Source organism: Syngnathoides biaculeatus, chromosome 15, assembly GCF_019802595.1.
Source record: "Syngnathoides biaculeatus isolate LvHL_M chromosome 15, ASM1980259v1, whole genome shotgun sequence".
NCBI classification, from domain to species: domain Eukaryota; kingdom Metazoa; phylum Chordata; class Actinopteri; order Syngnathiformes; family Syngnathidae; genus Syngnathoides; species Syngnathoides biaculeatus.
In genome coordinates this window covers 19,648,431-19,668,523 of record NC_084654.1, presented here as the reverse complement: position 1 = coordinate 19,668,523, position 20,093 = coordinate 19,648,431, and the positions used below count along the sequence as shown (strand labels likewise).

The following is a 20,093-nucleotide window of genomic DNA, read 5'->3' as shown; positions in this document are numbered from 1 at the left end:
CTTCGCCTCCTGAACATTGACAGCTGGGATAGGCTCTGGCACTCCCCGCGACCCTCGTGAGGATAAGTGGCTAAGAAAATGGATGGATCTCTCCCAGGAACCAAAGTTCTACATATTTTCCCAAGCTTTAATAGAAAGTCAAGTATCAGTCTAAAAGTGTTAAAAATCAATATCTCCCAAGGTACCATCTTCACCCATGTGTGTTTCTCATAATTACTAGATTATAACATAATTATTAATTTTTCCCGGGTGACAAAGCTAAAAGTATCTTCCCAAAAATCAAGACTCAATGATGCAAATGCGGTAGAGGGTGCGGAAAGAGGTAGTCGTCAATTAGTTTTCTTTTTATTATTTTTAGTCGATTTCTGACCCTTACAGTACATTTAATTAAAAAAAAAAAACCAAGTTAAAGATTTTATGATAGGGAAGGTTTTGGCCGTTGGAACTGATCATTTGTATTTAAATCATTTCTCATGATATATATATATATTTTGTCAATCCAAACAAATCACAGGTCACCCAGTATCCCAGAAGGCATTGTTCTCAGACTTGCAGGTTCCTCTGTAATTTTTTTTTTTTTTTTTTTTTTTGTATGTCACTGTGATTCCTCATCAAGGCTCAAAACCCAGAAAGAGTGAGAATGTGCGTCTGGGGCGGGTGACGCACACGGGAAACAAAAGCACGCGGGCGAAACGTATAAAGCCACCGACTTAAACAGAAGATGACAAAGGAAGTCAGACCGAGGGGGCAAACTGCCTGCGGGCAAGCCGGCCAAGCCCCTCACTATCCTGGCAATGTGCGGATAAGCGAGGGGGGTCCTGAAGCCCTCCCCTATCAACGCCCCCTCCCAACAACATCACTCCACAGGCACATTCTCTCATTCAGAACGACAACTAAAAATAAATGCTAAAGTCGCCAGATATGAGCGAGATTGTAGAACAGGGTAGCTGCTATTGAATCATTTTAGAACCTGTTACAGTTCCAACTATCCCATCGATAAATTGAGTACTCAAACAATACATTTTTTTCATTATTAAACATTGATACCGATCCAAAAACTGCATGTGAGGTGCAGGTAGAGCATTGTCTTTGTCAACTTGGGTTTGCCATCCTCGTGTTCTGCACTGTAGTATCCGTGACTTTGAATGTGTGTGGCTTCAAAAGGAAGGGCCCGGATTGGTGATTGACATGAATAGTTGGCTGTTGTGATAAGATATTAGATTAAATGATCTTTAGATATCACTTGGGGGCACGGAGGATCAGCTGGTAAAGCGTTGGCCTCACAGTTCTGAGGACCCGGGTTCGATTCCGGCCACGCCTGGGATAGGCTCCAGCAGTCTCTGTGACCCTTGCGAGGATAAGCGGCGAAGAAAATGGATGGATGGCTATCACTTGGTGGCACGGTGGATCTGCCTGTAAAGCGTTGGCCTCAGAGTTCTGAGGACCCGGGTTCGATCCCGGATCGCGCCTGTGTGGAGTTTGCATGTTCTCCTCGTGCCAGCGTGGGTTTTCTCCGGGCACTCTCATTTCCTCCCGCATCCCAAAAATATGCAACATTAATTGGACACTCTAAATTGCCCCTAGGTATGATTGTGAGTGTGGTTGTTTGTCTCTATGTGCCCTGCCCATTGACAGCTGCGATAGGCTCCAGCACTCTCCGCAACCCTTCTGAGGATAAGCGGCAAAGAAAATGGATGGATAGATGGATGTAAAGCGTACAAACCTTAAAAAAAAAAAAAACTTCATATTTGTACCCATGTATCCTTCATGTCTCTAAGTGGGAAAGATGCACTACATAGAATATGATTTCTGTCATTGTTTATAGCTAATCATTTTGTTGGCCCTGTGACATGAGAAGCAACTACTCCCAACCTTTGATATAAAACTTTAATTATCCATCGGAGCACTTTGGAAGTGACTTAGCAAGTACGACACATTAAGAGCACCGACATGACTTTGTCATCTGCCGTGCAGTTTAGCAGCTCCTTACAACATGTGCAAAAAGCAGCGTAGCCATTGAGCGGGCCAGATGGAATCAGACAAGTGAGGCCCCTCTGAGACACCACTAATGGGCTACTAAGTGAATAAGAAACCAAAGAGGAGGACTTGTAAAACATCTCGGCGGTGCGACGCGGCGTGACCCTTAACCGGCGGGGGAAGTTTAGTGGCACTCGGAGAGCTCGGCAAACGCGAAGAGCAGTCGGCGGAACGCGTCGGGGTCGGAATTTATAGGAGTTCGGTGCGTTGTGAAACTTTCTTTCCAATGTCAAAAACGCCAGATTTAGTGTCCATATAAACATTACAACACAACCTCTACATGTGAATGACCAGGAATGACTAAAGTACACCACATACATGCAGCACATTCTAAATATCCATCCATCCATTTTCTGTATCGCTTATCCTCAATAGGGTCGCTGGTCCCATTTGGACCGCATTGAACCCTACGGGCAATTTAGAGTTTTCAATTAACCGGCCATGTATGTTTTTGGGACGTGGGAGGAAAACGGACTGCCCGGAGAAAAGCCACGCAGCCACGGGCAGAACATGGAAACTCCACACAAGTGGGCCCGGGATTTGAACGCTGGTCCTCAGAACTGTGAGGCAGCTATGTTCTGCCCATTCTCAGGCCGCGGCAGTAGTGATGGTAAGCAGGATGGGAAAAGAATGAATGAATTACTTTTTAACTGTTTGTATACAAATACCTCGGTACCTTGACATAAGAGTTTAATTTGTTCCATTAACAACTTTGTAACTCAATTTCTTCATATAAAAAAAATCTGTTTTTCCATTTTAAAGTCATCTGCTCCAGCCTCCCTAAAAAACACAGTTTTTTTTGTATTCTTGATTTTTTTCAACCTCTGGCTTGACTTATCTTAGTTTGTACAATTTCAAGCTACTCAATAAAAAAAAAAAATTGTCATGTTCTGAAACTAGGACCAGTAAAAACTTTTAGCACATGACGTTTTTTTTCCTCAATTTTTTTATCCAAAGTCACGTAGTTCAAGTCCAATGAACACACACGCGGTTATGGGAATTTGGGAAGAACTTTCTGATGAATATTTGATTTACATTTTAGAGATAATACGACAACTGTGTTCTGGTGTAATCTACCAAAGGTGAGTATTGTAATGATCCAATAGTTTTGAAAATACTTTTGATTGTAGATCAATTTCACGATTTCATTCGTAACTTTCTTTATTTTTTCTGTGCTTTTATTTCAGAATAAAATAAGAAACTAAAATGCATACATTTCAATTTGAAAAAAAAAGCTAGAAAAATGGTGTGTTCTAAGACCTCTGACCGAGTATTGTAATATAATTTTTTTACATTTCTGTAATAATATTCCACAAATGTGCTCTTCTTCAAATATATTCCACCCTCTCAATAGCACGCAGCTGATTCAATAATCATCCCTGCCACTATTTTTTTGGAACCACAGTACATAAAACGTTCACTCAAACGATTTGTTTCAAAACAGTGCCAAGCGAGAGGTACCTTGACAAGGCGCAGAAGCTGATAAAGATCCTCCACCTCGTCTCCCTCGGTCTCCCGATAATCTCTGCTGGTGTCCAAGCTCGAGCCCTGGATGGTGCGTCGGTAAAGCGGCAAATCCATGGCTTCGGCGAACAGCTCGATGGCCTGGTGGCCCACCGTTTGGTACATGTAACTGTCCAGCTCATCTGCGATGCAAGAGAAAAGAGTTTCAAGACATTGCTTGCACATAGACAATGTGTGATGACGAAGAAAACATAAACTGCGACTGTTTGTTTTTTTTAAATGAAAGATTTTCCCCATTTTTTGTCAAAATATATTGAAAAAAAATTCCAAATTCATTCAAATAAAGAGTTCTGCCCAAGAGTTTCCTATTATTCTCTAAATATTGGCATTATTACCTTGGTATTGTACAATTTCGTGTGAGATTATGAACAATTATTGTCCTTAATTATTCATTTTACTGGGATAGGCTCCAGTTCACTTGCAATCATAACAGTATAAGCAGCAAAAAAAAAAAAAGATGACTACAAATAAATGAAATAAATCTCTCTATAGTTATACTTTCTTAGGTTTTATGCAATATTGTGCACAATCATATTTCTTATGTATCCTAATAAGATAAAAATATATTAGAAAGTGCATTTCTACACCCTATTCAACCACAACAATAAACGGAAAGCATCCTCACCTTTGTGGGCAGGGCGAAGGTTGGCCAGAGCTACAATGTGATGCCCAGCAGCCACACACTGCATCATGTTATAGCAGCTGTCTTTGCCACCACTGAAACCACAACACAACAGATAACCATTTTGTGGATAATAGCACACGTGAGGGTTTGTAGCATGTTTTCTTCCTATTTCAAATACATTACTTTACAGCAAGCAATGTCTTTTGACAAAGTGCAGCTTACAATATAATACAAATGTACTTTTTGGAACATTTAAGAAAGCGGTGGGATACCGTTTACCTTATTAACGCGACTACTTTCATCTTCATATGTATTTTGGCGTCAAAACTTGTATAAATTCCAAACGTATTCGATGTAAATTGGAATAATGTGATCCTCGAAACCGGTGCACGAGCTCGTTTGTTTACAACTACACGTGACAGATTTCCGGGTTGGAAGGACCCAACACATTCAACACGGTGCCCCGAAATGTGCCTGAATGAAATGTGACACTGAAGGATTGCAAGATAGCTGGCAATATAAGCATTTAATGTTCTCCTTCTCCACTTCTCTCTCTCTCTCTCTCTCTCTCTCTCTCCCCCTCTGTCTCTCTTTCTCTCTCTCTGATGACATCATAGAATCGACCTTTTCATGTTTTTATTTGTTAAAAAAGTAAAAAATACCAAATAAATTTTGTTCCACTTCATGATTCAGTCCCACTTCTTGATTCTTGACAAAAAATATACATATTTCATATCTTTATGTTTGACAAAAAATATATACATATTTCATATCTTTATGTTTGACAAAAAATATATAAATTTCATATCTTTATGTTTGAACCCTAATATATGGGGAAAGGTTGAAAAGTTCAAGGGGGGCGAATAGTGGGTGCATGTCCACTGTGAGAGAGATAATCTACAAAGAAAAATCCAGAAATTACAATGTATGATTTTTTTTTTTTACACGATTTATTTGTGTGATACAGCTGCAAATAAGTATTTGAACACCTGAGAAAACCAATGTCAATATTTGGTGCGGTAGACTTTGTTTGCAATTGCAGAGGTCAAACATTTCCTGTTTCAGCTCCCACCATAGATTTTCTATTGGGTTTAGGTCTGGAGACTGGCTAGGCCACGCCAGAACCTTGATATGCTTCTTACGGAGCCACTCCTTGGTTTTCCTGGCTGTGTGCTTCGGGTCATTATCACGTTGAAAGACCCAACCACGACCCATCTTCAATGTTCTGACTGAGGGAAAGAGGTTGTTCCCCAAAATCTCTCAATACATGGCCGCGGTCCTCCTCTCCTTAATACAGTGCGGTCGTCCTGTCCCATGTGCAGAAAAACACCCCCAAAGCATGATGCTATCACCCCCATGCCTCACAGTAGGGATGGTGTTCTTGGTATGAAACTCACCATTCGTCTTCCTCCAAACACGGTTAGTGGAATTATGACCAAAAAGTTCCATTTTGGTCTCATCTGGCCACAAAACTTTCTCCCATGACTCCTCTGTATCATCCAAATGGTCATTGGCAAACTTGGAGTTGTAAAAGTTTGTCTCTGGTGTCTTTGGACAGCTCTTTGGTCTTGCTCATGTTGCAAGTTTGAGTCTTACCGATTGTATGGGGTGGACCGGTGTCTTTACGCAGCTAACGACCTCACACCGGTGCATCTGATTCAGGATAATACATGGAGTGGAGGTGGACTTTTAAAGGCGGACTAACAGGTCTTTCAGGGTCAGAATTCTAACTGATAGAGAGGTGTTCAAATACTTATTGGCAGCTGTATCACACAAATCGTTATAAAAAATCATACATTGTGATTTCTGGATCTCTCAAAGTGGACATGCACCTACGATGAGAATTTCAGACCCTTCCATGATTTCTAAGTGGGAGAACATGAAATATAGTAGGGTGTTCAAATACTTATTTTCTTCACTGCACTCCCACATCACAATAGACCACACTTTTGACTGAAGTATTGAACGCTCAAATGCAAGCCATCCCTGCCATCGTCCCTCTGGATAGCGTCCCGGTTGTCCCCCGGTCGCACCTTTTTCACTAAGACCGGCTCTACTTTCAAACGTAGCACACGCACGTATCTCCTTCAACGTGGCTTTAAAGCGCACTTCTTCCACTCGCTTGCACTGACACAAATCCTCTGCCTCAGCTCTCTCTGGGGAAACCCCAAAAGTCCACGTGCTGGTATTCGCACACATAGGTTGTGCGGTTTTTTTTGTTTTGTTTTTTTTTTTCCTCCGCAGGAGCGCTTTTTCGCTCAGAGGAAAAGCCTCAGATGCTCTCTTTTACTCTCTGTTGTTGTGCCAGAGACGAATAATTGCTCCTGCTTTCGTGTGCGCCGCTCACCTTCTGCCCCTAAGCGGGCCAAAGGCAACGCATTCTGTTTGAGTGTACAAAATCGAGAACGACACCTCCTCACCTCTGCGCTTTTAACTGCGTTCTCTTGTAGTTTTTATTTATTTTTTTTCAAAGTTGGGAATACGTGGCAAAATCTACATGTCGCACGTGAACAGAATTGGACTGCAAAGAGCGAGAAGCTGAATCGCTTTTAATAAAACAAAAAAACGGTGAATGCGGATTCCCCAAAAGTACTATTTGGCACAAATATCCATATTCTCAATTTACTTGGGTCTCTCGTGTCATTCCTTTCATTATTGCGCAGATTTTATATCGTCGAGTCATCTCCAATATGAATACAAACTCCCAAATGTCAGATGTATTTATTATTATTATTTATTTATTTTTTTAGACACAATACTCGACAGGCAATATTTCTTTTTATTCCTTGGACAGATGAATAAAAACACAATACAATGACTATAATGTCTTTAAAAAGTCATTTGTGAAATATCTCATATAGTAGTAGTTTGTTTTCTTATTTACAACAAGCGGTCAGATTCCACATAAACACACATACGCGCACAACATTGTGGACTAAATGTGTCTGAGTTTATTAAAATGATAAAGATTGCAAAAGTCAATGTCTCCACATCATGCGAAATTATCTTTCATATCACAAAGGAAACTCGTTGGCAACATGGATACAATTTGAGCATTCACACGGGGACACCTAAAATTGTGAAGCAAGGCGAAAAGGCTCAAGATATTTTTTAAAAAGAAAAAACTTATGCCGTCCACGGTATCGATAATACAGAGCAGGAAATTTATTTTTAATATGTGCTAAGACTTCACATTAAGAAAGACAAACAAAATATTGTGGAGCAATCACATCAGAATCCAGACCAATGCACGTGGTACTTCAGTCACTGTGACATCACACTCGCAAATCTGCACAGACAAGCACGAAAAATCACATGTGTAAAATTTGTTACAAGTAAAAATATATAAATATTGAAAGAAGTCGCTTATTTTTTGCGCCACTGGGCAATTGCGCACTTGTCGCACACTCTCAGCGCAGCGAACCCACTGTTCTAAAAAAATACAAGACTGGATGGCGCATACATATCTAGCAGTGTCGATAATTGGTAGAAGCCAGCTGGCCGCCATCTTGGTACTCCCAAAACGTGTTGAGGATACGCCTTACAGGTTGGATTATGGCGGTTTTTTTTTTTTTTTTGTTTTGTTTTTTCCAAAGTTTGGCATGTAGAATGAAAACTTAAAACATTTTTTTTCAGTTCTGGTAACATGAAGGATTTTTAATACGACTTGGTGAACCAAAAAAGGCGAAGTGCAAAGGAAAGACATATAACACAGTGACTAGCAAGAAACTTTGCATATTACCTACGATTTCCGTGACATGTTAACTTTTCCCAAAATACGCTGTGAACCACTATCATCATAACAGCAAAAAATAAGCATTTTTTTTTTTTGTCATCGAAACACGTGCAATTGTGCACGGAACTTTCTCTAACAAAGACTGCTGCCCAGGCACACTCTCTTTTTCCTAGCGTACCTTAAACCCACCCCCTTAAAGATGTACACTCATAATTACAACTGTTACAGTACTTACGCAGCCCATCAATGTATTTTATAATGACAGCGTCCACCACCGCTGTTTTAGTGAGCAACACAGTCTGGGCAACGTAGAGCAAAGACGAGCTAGACATGCCGCTTATGTTTACTTTTGATATTAATGGAGAAAGTTAAAAAAGATATGCTGTTGTTTTAAGATGCAGTGACTGTCGCAGTATGTGAATGATTGAGTGAAGAAAAAGTGGTTATATTGGACGAGATTCTTTTCATTTCCGAGTGGGAAAGGTCTGGTCTGAAGCCAAAGTAGAAAGTGCAGGATGAGATGGTGTGTCATTTTAAAATTCCACCTTGGCACAGCCTGATTCAGGATGAAAGAACACACAATACAGTGCACAAAAAGCTAATATTGTATTTTAAATACAGGAGGCAACATAACATTAACCTCAAAACAGTTTGGGAGCATCATCATCATTCCTCCCTATTGTCGGTAGCTCGCAAGAGGCTGGTTGCTTGAAAAGTAGATCTTGGGGTAAAAAAAAAAAAAAAAGTCTGGGCACCCCTGGTTTACACAATAGATGCTGCTGTTTTGATTAGCAACAGCACTCCAATGGCTTCAGAAGTTAAGCGTGAAAAACAATGTCTGACCTGAGATACTGTAATTAGACTTAGCCGAAGGGGGAAGGGGGAAGGGAAGGCCTCTATTTGAATAAATCGCCATTTTACACATTTTGTCCACTTTAATGACATACAGTACATCACCAAGTATCGGTCCTTTGACATGCGTTTGAATAACGGCCTTATTTTGGTGATATACTCTCTCGTGTTTTGCTCGTCCTTCACTTTTCATTATTTGAGCCGCAATATCGTCGCCACTTTGTCGCTTGTACTTCATAAAACAGCCCCCGCCCCCCTCCGCTTCATGTCCTGTGTGGCAATTTCCATGAAAGCGCCCCCCCCCCCAAGGATTTGAGCAAATGTAAAATGTCCCATCTTATTATTTTTAATTTATATCGTTTATTACGAGGACAAATAAAGAGACTCTGATTTCACTTGCGTGAGCGTTTTTTTGCTGACGTTTAAAAGGGGGGAAAAACAGTTTATGTCGGCATTGTTGCTGCGACGGGGATAAAACAAAAAAAAAGTGTTGATGGATAGCCCAATGGATGTGAATATGAGACGCATAAATATGAAAGAGCAGCGGCGAGGCGTCAAATGACACCCTTAGCCCTGTTTTTTTTTTTTTTTTTTCTGAAAAGAGCCTGTGCATACGACAGGTGATTTACACGCGCACCGCAGCTAATTTGTGTCGGGCAAGGACACAAAAAGTTTTGTAATAAGAAGCCTCGCCTCAAATCACCGCACAATAAATTCACTGTCACAACAAACAGGCCGGCCAAGGTTGCACTCTCAGGTGGCCCCCATACGGATACACATCCCTCCCCCCACCCCCCAGTCCTCACCCACACACACACAACATATAACATACTGCATTGTTTGCTATTTTTAGAATATGTATGTAATATTATAGTGTTATTTTATTCTACAGTGGTTAACTTCGTGTTACATTTCTGTGAGTATAAAATTACACAAGGGGGGAGGTAATTATTGGAAAAAAAAGTTCATACTTAAAATTTAATAATACACTTTTGTTGCATTCATGTTCATAATAATGTGATTTATACACATAAAAATGACCACTGCCTGAGGAATTAATATTATATAATTACAACTATAGAAATATTATTATTATTAGAATGTCATGGCTTTAAAAAATATCGAAATTCATGAGTAAAATTGTTATTGTTAATGTTATCGGAATCAAAGTTCTAATATTAATGGAGGGAATTCCATTTTTAAATGTCAATATAATAATAACAATAATACTACACGCAGTTGCTCATAATTTTTACTTTATTTTTGCAAAAATGTGATTTTATTTTAAAACTGAAGTTTGCCCATTTAATATTACAGCTCTGCTTAACCTCATATTGGTGTTGTTTGTTTTATATTTTTTGTTATATGGTATCATTTAATCTAATGAAAAAAATAACAACTGAGCATGCAAAAGACCGCCCGTTTAAAAAAAAAGTATTTTTTAAAAATTATTTTACATCATGACTTTTTCTTCTTTTTTTTTCTTTTACATTTTTCAAGTGACATTAAATTATCTTCAGAAAACGTGGTGCATGACAGCTGTATTTTCACATCATATTATGGTTAAATAAATAATAAAGTGACTGTAACTGTCATTTATTTTGTGTGGATTTTTGTGTATATAGAGTTTTCAAAAGTTTTTATAATGGCCAAGTTCTACTTCATTTCTATTATTTCCATGATCTCCAAAGGGGAAAATTGTGCCCCACCCTCACCCTACCCACAAACCCCCCCCCCCAAAAAAAAGAAACAAGTATTTTTTCTAAATTATTTTCCGTCATGATTTTTTCTTCTTTTACATTTTTCCAATGACATTAAATTATCTTCACATAATGTGGCGCATCACACCTGTATTTTCATAGCACGTAAGAGTTGTAACATTATGGTTAAATAAATAATAAAGTGACTGTCAGTTATTTTGTGTGTATAGAGTTTTTAAAAGTTTTTATAATGGCCAAGTTCTATTTCCATGATCTCCAAAGGGGACAATTGTGTCCCACCCTCCCCCCACCCACAAAAAAAAAAGAAAAAATCCATCGAAATTATTAATGAAGCCGAGTGAGGTTTAATGACAACCAAATGTTTTCTTCAACCCGTGTTCCATTTGCTCAGGCGTTGTTAACTCCTCTCGTTGACGTCGCCCCCCACCCCCCAACCCCATCGGGGGGCTCATTTTGCTGCAGAACCATCAACGTAATGGCACCTCTTTAGGGCCCCAAACCGCATCCAAATCAGTTAGTAAACAACCCAAACGGGGGGGATCTGTACACATTTTTACACACAATTAACTGTTATCACGAGAGGCTTAAAGGGATTACTAGCGCCATTAATGTCGGAGGCTAATCGCCCCTTGATTGGAAATGCGAGACAACGTGAAATCAAGTCAAAAGCGCTTTGGATCCAAATGGTCTTCGCCAGTGTTTTTGTCTCAATGCCCCCATGAAGACTTGGCTCTCACGCCGTCTTTCCATTTGGCTTTTAAACTGCTTTCACATAAATGCGAATGATTCATGTTTCACCTTAAAAGCGCCCCCCCCACTTCTTTTCTCTCTCTCTCTCTCTCTCTCTCTCTCTCTCGCTAACTATTATTTCATCCTTGAAATCAGGCATTAGATAAGCAGCGCAACGCAGTATCAGTCTGTCTCGTATTTATGATTTTATTAAGATAAGCCGGAGCGTTTTTGGCTTTTATTTAATCAAAGTATACGCTATTTTAAATATAGGAGCATTTGCATAATGGAAAATAAATGAAGCAGACAAAACATTACCGTGTCAGCCAAATTAAATTACATGCTACACAATTTTAGGGCTAATTGGCATTTGGGAAAAGTTCCTCCACCTTCAGACATCTGCAACCGTTTTTTTTTAGAGGATAATAACATGATGATGATTTATGAATATAATATAGACAAAAAAAAATAACATTTCCTTCAGGAAATTGAATACCACTTTACTACCACTACTACTTACAATATAATAAACAAATAAATAACTACACAAATGAATAAACAAACAAACATAAATAAGTATTTGACTATGAATAAAATAACTAAATAATACTATACCCATGTATGGATATAGTGAAATTTACTACCAGTTTACTACCACTACTACTTACAATATAATAAACAAATAAATAACTACACAAATGAATAAACAAACAAACATAAATAAGTATTTGACTATGAATAAAATAACTAAATAATACTATACCCACGTGTGGGTATAGTGAAATTTACTACCACTTTACTACCACTACTACTTACAATATAATAAACCAATAAATAAATAAATGGATAAATAAATCAATAAATAATAAGTATATGACTATGAATAAAATGACGAGATATCAATACTATACCCAAAATATTAATTTTGTTTAACATGTGTATTTATTTTAGTAAGCTATTTTCATTCATAAAAAATATTCAGGCATTCCCAAAGTAAGGTCATATGTGTGCTTTGACTATTCCATGGTTACGGTTTTGTTTTCATAAAATAAATAGCAATATTAAAGATGATTTATTGTATGCGTGGGGGTGCTATTACACTGTCGAGACATTGAAGGCCGGGTTTGTACATTTTTAAAATTATGGGAAAAATGTCTATTTCTGAAATTATGGCAAGTTACGATATAGTTACATGAATTTACGAGGGCCGTGTTCATTTTCTCATTGAACTGAATGCAAAAAAAAAGGAAAAAAAAATAACTCTTCGAGTTTCGTCGAGGCTCTCTAAAGCGATAATTTCCTTATCCTTTAAAGACAACTTTCCAGCGTGCAGGAAGGATCCGCGTCCAAGGATCCCTTCGTACAAATGTAATTTCCTCAACGCTCGTCCTTGATGTGAAGACTTCTGGCTTTTCTTCCGACAATCCCCGAGACCCCAAATTACAGCCTCTTTGCTGTGAAGCTGCAGCCAGAAAGGATGTGGTCCGTGAAAGTGGGCCCCCGTCCCGGTAATTATCACGCTGCCAATGCAAACTGCACGCAGCGCCATCACCTGAGCCAAACGCTGATACGAGATCTCATCCTAATGGCTTGCAGAGACGCTCGCTCCTGTAACGCAACCTTTCCGAGATGTTTTAAGCCACGCACCGCTCGGCTCCCCAAAACCACAAGCGTACAACAGTTGCGCAAGTCTATCTATTATATCCTGTGCTGTTCAATCTACTCCCCCCCTCCCTCCAGGTTAATTACCGTAATTCAGGGGTCACCAACGCGGTGCCCGCGGGCGAATGGCAGCCCACGAGGACAACATAAGGCGCCCGCGAGGTATGTTCTAAAAATACCATAGGCCACAAATTGTTACTATTATTAATGCTTTAAATTCTGAATCTGACTTGCTCACGTGAATTAAAAATTTAAAATACCTGTAATTTCATTTACTACAATGAATTAAAACAAAAATATTTTACGTGCGTGTAATGAACCGAGTCTGAAGTTTGCCGCAAACAAGTCACGTAGCCCTTCATACGATCGGTCCTCACGAAGTAGCCCTCAGCCTCAAAAAGGTTGTTAAACCCTGTCGTAATTTCTCGAAAATAATGCGCCAATTTTTCCCAAAATATTTTCAAAAAGTTAATAGAGCGCATTACATTTAGGTATGGATGAAAATAAAAATACAATCACCTTGTATAGTCGTACACTGGTAGATAGAGTAATATATCGTAAATAAATAAATATAAATATAGTAATAAAAAGGTATACATATACATTTTGATATGATATTCGATGTCTTATGTTACACATTTATATGTCTAGGGCTTGTTGCATTTTACGATCGTTAGTGTAGCATGTAGAGGATAAACTGCACTATGCAAAAACGTTTTATGCACAAATATTTAATGCAAAAAATGTTTAAGTCAAACAGTGTCTGTAATGTGTTATCAACAGTATTAATAAAATGTTATGCCAGCATTTATTTTAGTTGGTTGAGGGATTCTGTTCCGACAATTACATGGACCAGGACAAGCGTGTCCTGTGGCCTGTCCCGAGATTATATCACGGCTACATCAGCACGTGCACAACTGATTATTATTAATCATTATTGTACAGACGGTTTTTTTTAAAAAAAAACCATACAAGTACAAACTGAATAAAATATAAATACAGATAATTCCCAATATTTTGAGCATATGAGTAGCAGCAAATTGGTGGTGCGCATTGTACATTGGTAGAAGGGTTTTCCCGATTTTTTTTAGGTCAATATTTGGGGGTGCGCATTATACTCGAGAAATTACGATAATCCAAGATTAAATCTGCCACTCTTGGTTACATTTTTGTGCACTCCTGTCCAAAGTGAGTGATGTGTTGCGAACAAACACTCCATCTAGCACTGTGCATCATAATCACGGCCTACATTTTGTTGTATTTGACTTTGTTGCATGGAATATTTACATGACATCTTTAAGAACAGTAATAATGAAAGTTGCAAAAGTGCACAGAGCCCTTAAAACCTGAAATAGATGAGCAACTTCCAACCAACGGTGAGCAAATTTTGTCACGTTTGACTCGGACACGGTGACACATAAACACAAGAGTAGCGTTTGCATAGAGACAGCGTCGATAAAGTATTTATGGACATAGACAAAGATGTCTATCCGTAGACATTTCTGGAGACTGGGCTCCAACATTCGGATGTGACATTCATGAAATGAAAAGGGCAGGAATGAAGTGCCCGCGCCTGTACTGTATCTATTGCGGTTAAACAGTTCAATTGCAAAATAAAAATCACACGTAAACAAATGCGTAGAAATGTTCCGGCTACAAGTTGAGCGTCTGTATTAAAAAAAAATCAGTCAGATTCACGACACGTGCAGCAGTTTGTCCACGCTGCCGTTGGTACGTCAGTGAATCAGAATTCATTCTCTATGACAAGCCGGCGGCCTCGAGCTGAAATCGGAAGTTTCACAAACTTTTTAAGTCACACGAAATCAAACATAGCAACCCCCCCACCCACTCGGAAAAAAAAGTACTATTTGTTTGGATGTCTATCACTGTCACCGTGGATAAGCGACTGCCCCCCTCATTCCATCGATTCGCGAGGAAAAACAATAGTGTTGGTAAAAACGGGTGGGCTGTAATTAGTTTGCTCTCCCAACAATATGATCCCGATCCAGTACTGTAGTTTGCAATCAGAATATTGGAGCTGACATCAGAGTGAGCCGATTCCCACAAACGCACACACACAGCTTCAAAGATCCTCCCGGGCCCGTTCTAGCTTTCCCCGGTGATCAAGTGTGACACTCGGCAAACACAAAAGCCTCAGCCCTCTCGTGGCCGCGTCTTGCTTTTCTTGGACCGTAAAAGTCTGCCGGCTGCCAAGTTGGTTTGGCAAAAACCAGCTCCCATATCTGTGGGGAGGGAAAGAGAGAGAGAAGGAGAGAAAACGAGGGAGTGTGTGTTGATGCGTTGACTGTATCACACGGCCCGGTCTTTGGGTTTCCATCTTGAAATGACGTCACCTGGATTCAAAGCCATCGCCGCAAAAAGTCTGAGAGGCTCTCCCGAAAACCGTTTGAACTGAACCACAATTAAGTTGACCAAATGTTGCCACCAACGGCAATAGTGACGTTATATTAAAAACGACAACTCTGAGCCGCTTATCCTCACAAAGGTCCCGGGGAGAGCTGGAGCCTATCCCAGCTGTCAATGGGGGAAGAGGAGGGGGACACCCTGAACTGGTCGCCAGCCAATCGCAGGGCACAACAAGACAAACAGCCGCATTCACAATCACACCTTGGGGCAATTTAGAGTGTCCAATTAATGTGGCATGTTTTTTGGGATGTGGGGGGGGGGGGGGGAGAAAACCCACGCAGGCACGAGGAGAACATGAAAACTCCACACAGGGGAGTCTGGGATTGAACCTGGGACTTCTGAACTGTGAGGCCAACACTTTACCAGCTGATCCACCGTGTCGCCCACAACAAAACCGCTTTATATGAAAATATAAAGTATAAAACATTATATCCCCTACCCCCCATCCCAGTTGGTTTCTTTTCTTTCAGGCCCCCCCGGATATGAACTGACATCCAACATATGAAACAGAAAATGATGGCAATACCTCAGCTGCACACAAATTATAATTATAATTATAATGATATTTATAATTATGCTATTATTATATCATTTATTATTTATTTATTATTATTATCAATCAAGTCAATTCATTAAAATGTTCAAATCTGATTAGAAAAAATATTTTATATTATATATATCATATCCAGAAGGAATAATCATTACCATGAAATGACCACAACATAAATCCCCCAAATCATATTGCAGCCATAAAACGTTAAATTCACTTTCTTGGAAAATGACAAATACATAAATAAATAAAATAAGCTAGCTCACTCTCGTTCTCATTGGCTCAGATTTTTTTTTTACAATTGTATTATATATATATATATATATATATATATATATATATATATATATATATATATATATATATATATACTGCTTTGCCTGTGCAGTTAATAATGGTTTGTTACTGGATATGGTTTGACCCATGAACGGGATGGAAATATGAAATCGCCTCCCGCACGACTGTGAACACTCGAAAGAAAAACCGAGCGCCATCTGTCAAGAAGTCGGCACCGGCGCGATGATGCAACTCCTTCGTTTTCCACATGAATTCAATTGTACTACCCGTCCCTTTTCCTCCTCTTCGCCGCACGTCCTTTCATCTTTCCGTCTCCTCCTCGGCGGTTTCGCTCGTTTCCTTTTTGAAAGACGACGTCACCTGCGCCGGGCGGGCCAGACCGACAGAATCGAAGCCAGAGCGCTGCGAGCGCTAAAGTCTGCACTTCGTCTTGCGGTTTTAGAGTCAGAACGTCTTGGTGTGACGCGCAGTCCAATGTCAACACTTGCTCTAAATACCATCCGTGCCGTAGGAAAAAGGGGGCGATTCCTTTGGGGGGAGGAATATTGGAGGTGAAGCAAAAGAGGAGTGTAAGGATGGGCATGGGGTGGAGGATATGATTTGAAAAACTGGGAGAACAAGTTGGAGAGGATAAAAAAAGTGCCTTCACTTTTTTTTTCCAAAGTGGGACGAAGTGACGTGCGCACGCCTCAAATCAAGTCTTAAATTCTAATCCTCAGGCCTTATTCCATTTTACTGTCCTTCTGGTTAGTTCTTGGTCATTTTTGCCTTTGTAAAGACAAAATTTGTCATTTTAAAGATGATTTACATTTACATTGTGGACAGCGTAACATATAACACGACATGAGGCGATCCCAGTTTCTCAGTAAGTTGCAGTCATATTAGTTGTTCTTCGCGGAGGATAAAGAATCTATGCCTCTGGGTATAGATATTTTAGCTGTCTACATATGTTGCACCACCCTTTCTTTTCAAATAGTTGTTGCTTGCAAGGTTATATCGCTGCGACGCTGATGTTATACATCACATTAGCACGTCTGAGGCATTTTTCATTAATTGTTAGCATTTAGAAAATGGACTCTACGGTGACGGTTTATGGTTTCTATGTAATCCATCCATACATTTTCTTTGCTATTTATCCTCACGAGGGTCGCAGGGAGCGCTGGAGCCTATCCCGGCCGTCAACAGGGTACACACTGAACTGGTCACCAGCCAATTGCAGGGAGACAAACAGTTGTAGTCGCAATCACACCTAGGGGCAATTTAAAGCGTCTAATGAATGATGCGTGTTTTTGGGATGTGGGAGGAAAATGGAGTGCCCGGATAAAAACCCACCCAGGCACGGGGAGAACATGCAAACTCCACAGAGGCGGGGATTGAACCCGGGTCCTCAGAACTGTAAGGCCAACGCTTTACCAGCTGACCCACCATTCCACCAGTTTCTATTTAATACTAATTAAATCCTCTTTGTTATAGGCTTAGTCAGAGAGTAAACTGCAGCGTGGAGTGGCATTAAACACCTTGAAACACTTTTTTTCTTGTCGTGAAATGAGGTGAATTGCATTCATTCGGCGGTCGCATCTTAACCTGCTGAAGGTTCTTTTCTAAAGCGGCGACTGACCGTAAATAACAACCCAAATCCAAGGCCTGGTCCTGGAGAGACACCGCAGAGGACCTCAGGTTTAGGACCTTCAACCTGCTGCTTATCACCCCCCACCACTCCAAGGTAGATTCCTACCATGACAAACACATCAGCGGCTTTGGCTTTTACGAGAAGAATTTCACACACCGGGCCCCAATACTCCAATACTTATTGGAGTCTGGTGATTAAAGAGTGTGTGTGTATATATATATTTCGCGTCTCTAAAAGATGATGATTTAGTGATATGCCGACATGGTTCAGAAAGGGGGCGACGAGTTGAACTTCCTGCTGGAGAGGTGGTGGTGAAAAATACAGTTGACACTATCTGACTGCAATATAGCAACGCTTTCACAAGTTTTCGTTCAAATGTCACCGTGAGTGACTCCGAGCGGGACACGAGATGGTTTGTAATTGCTACAATTCCAGCGAAAAGGTCCGTTGTATTCTCTTTATTTGTGTGAGTTGTTTCTTTTAAATTATTTTTTTTTTTATTAATGAGCTTTATATGGGGGTTGTCATGCCTATAATAAACGGTGTGTATTCATTTGTAGTTCTACCGTAATTGCCGGTCTACAGAGCGCACCTGGTTATAAGCCTCACCCAGTACATTTGTAAAGGAAATATCATTTGGTACATACATACGCCTCAGCCGTGTAAAAGCCGCAAGTGCCCGCATGGAAACCCACATAGAAACACAGGATATTTACAAAGAAAGATGGTACACAGGGTTTAACACTAGCGCTGCCACGCTAACAGGTTAAAAAAAAAACATAGAGGTAAAAATCACTGAGACACGGCAGTAACACGCTAGTGCAGCGCTAACAGGGCCGGATTGGTAAAAGTCACTTCCTCGGCACATATATTCCACTGTCTCACGCTTTCCTTTTCAGATTGAGAGCCCCCTTGCGACCGTTAGAAAAAATTGCACAAATTGAGCCGCATCAGCGCATAAACCGCGGGGTTGAAAGCGTGCGAAAAAAGTCACCGGTTAAAGGCCGGAAATTACAGTAATATTGTGTTGCTTACTTCATTTATACATTGACAGGCGGGGGGAGCCCTGCAAAACTGGACTCAATCATGTTTCTGAAAATTAACATTATTTATCATTATTAAATTACGGTACATTTGTCGCAAATGAAAAAAAGTTAAAAACCGTAGCTGTTGGATTATGATCCATAATCTCAATTTGGCTGTGGCAGTCTATTTTTATGCTGCCTGTAATTTTTTGCCGGATAAAATTTTCTGTTTATGATGACTAAAAATTGATGAATGAACTAATAAAAATACCTGACAAAAAATGATATTAGTAGTTAGTATTCAAAACACTTGACCTTGGCATTCGCAAATTCACCTATTTCCAAAGAAAGACGGTACACAGACAGTTAACGCTATTGCTAGCCCCACGCTAATGCTAGCACCGCCGTGCTAACGCTAGCACCGCGCTAACAGGGCTGGTTATAAAAAGCGCAGCGTTAACAGGGCCGGACCGATGAAAAAGTCATTTCCTCGGCACATATATTCCACCGGTCTCTTACCACTCTTACCTTCTCCGCTCGAGTGCCCCCCTTGCGGTTGTGCACAAATTAGCCGCATAAACCGCAGGGTTGAAAGAAGAAAAAAGTCGCCGGAAATAGTCCGGAAATTACAGTAATTTTGCGTTGCTTACTTCATTTATATATTAGACAATTGATCGGGAGGAAGGCCTTCAAAACTGGACTCAATCATGCTTCCGAAAATTAATAGAATTCTCCAGAGGTTCAATCAATTCCTAACGTGTGTTTAGGGTTTGAGATGCGATGGAGTTAACGGCGTCAGGCAGACTGGAAAAAAAAAATCAAGTGCAATGGAACACTCTGTCCCTGACCCTCACTTCACCTTCCCTAACACCTTGTTAAAAAAAAAAAAAAAAAAAAAAAAAAAAAAGAAAAATGAAAAAAATAAAATAAGGCGAGCCCGTCATTTCCAGCCTTACAGGATTCATCTGCTGGCCTCTCATCTGCCGGAGTGGCCCGCGATGCCTTCAAGTGCCAGCCGGGCTATAAAAGACACATCCTGGTGGGCCCTCCTTCCTCTGTTGTGTTTAATAGCTGTCGCCCCCCACCCCCTCTTGGTTTTTTTTCCTCTGACCCTCCAGCCGGCGCGCCACCCACCCTCAGACTCAGACCCTTGGCTCACCCCTCGCGTTCAGGGTTCAGGGTCAGGGCAGCCGACTTGTCAGCCGGTTGGGCCGCTGCCCAGAAGAACTGAGGCGGTGAGACATAAGAGACCCCGAAGACCCCTGTGATGCCCTCGAG

The 20,093-nt window shown here is 40.3% G+C and overlaps 1 protein-coding gene across 4 annotated transcripts in view; it reads right to left on the bottom strand.

Moving 5' to 3' along the window:
• dph6 (diphthamine biosynthesis 6) overlaps positions 1 to 20,093 on the bottom strand; it is a 217,914-nt gene that overhangs the window by 77,039 nt on the left and 120,782 nt on the right. For 2 of the 4 annotated variants that reach the window (XM_061843082.1, XM_061843081.1), the window contains 2 exons: positions 4,187 to 4,278; positions 3,499 to 3,683 (listed from right to left, as the gene is read on the bottom strand). In XM_061843082.1, coding sequence (XP_061699066.1) covers positions 3,499 to 3,683; positions 4,187 to 4,253 — 252 coding nt within the window. In that variant the 5' untranslated portion in view covers positions 4,254 to 4,278. Of the gene's footprint in view, positions 1 to 3,498; positions 3,684 to 4,186; positions 4,279 to 4,465; positions 4,635 to 20,093 lie in introns of those variants that run through there. The other 2 variants (XM_061843080.1, XM_061843079.1) reach the window with 2 other exon arrangements.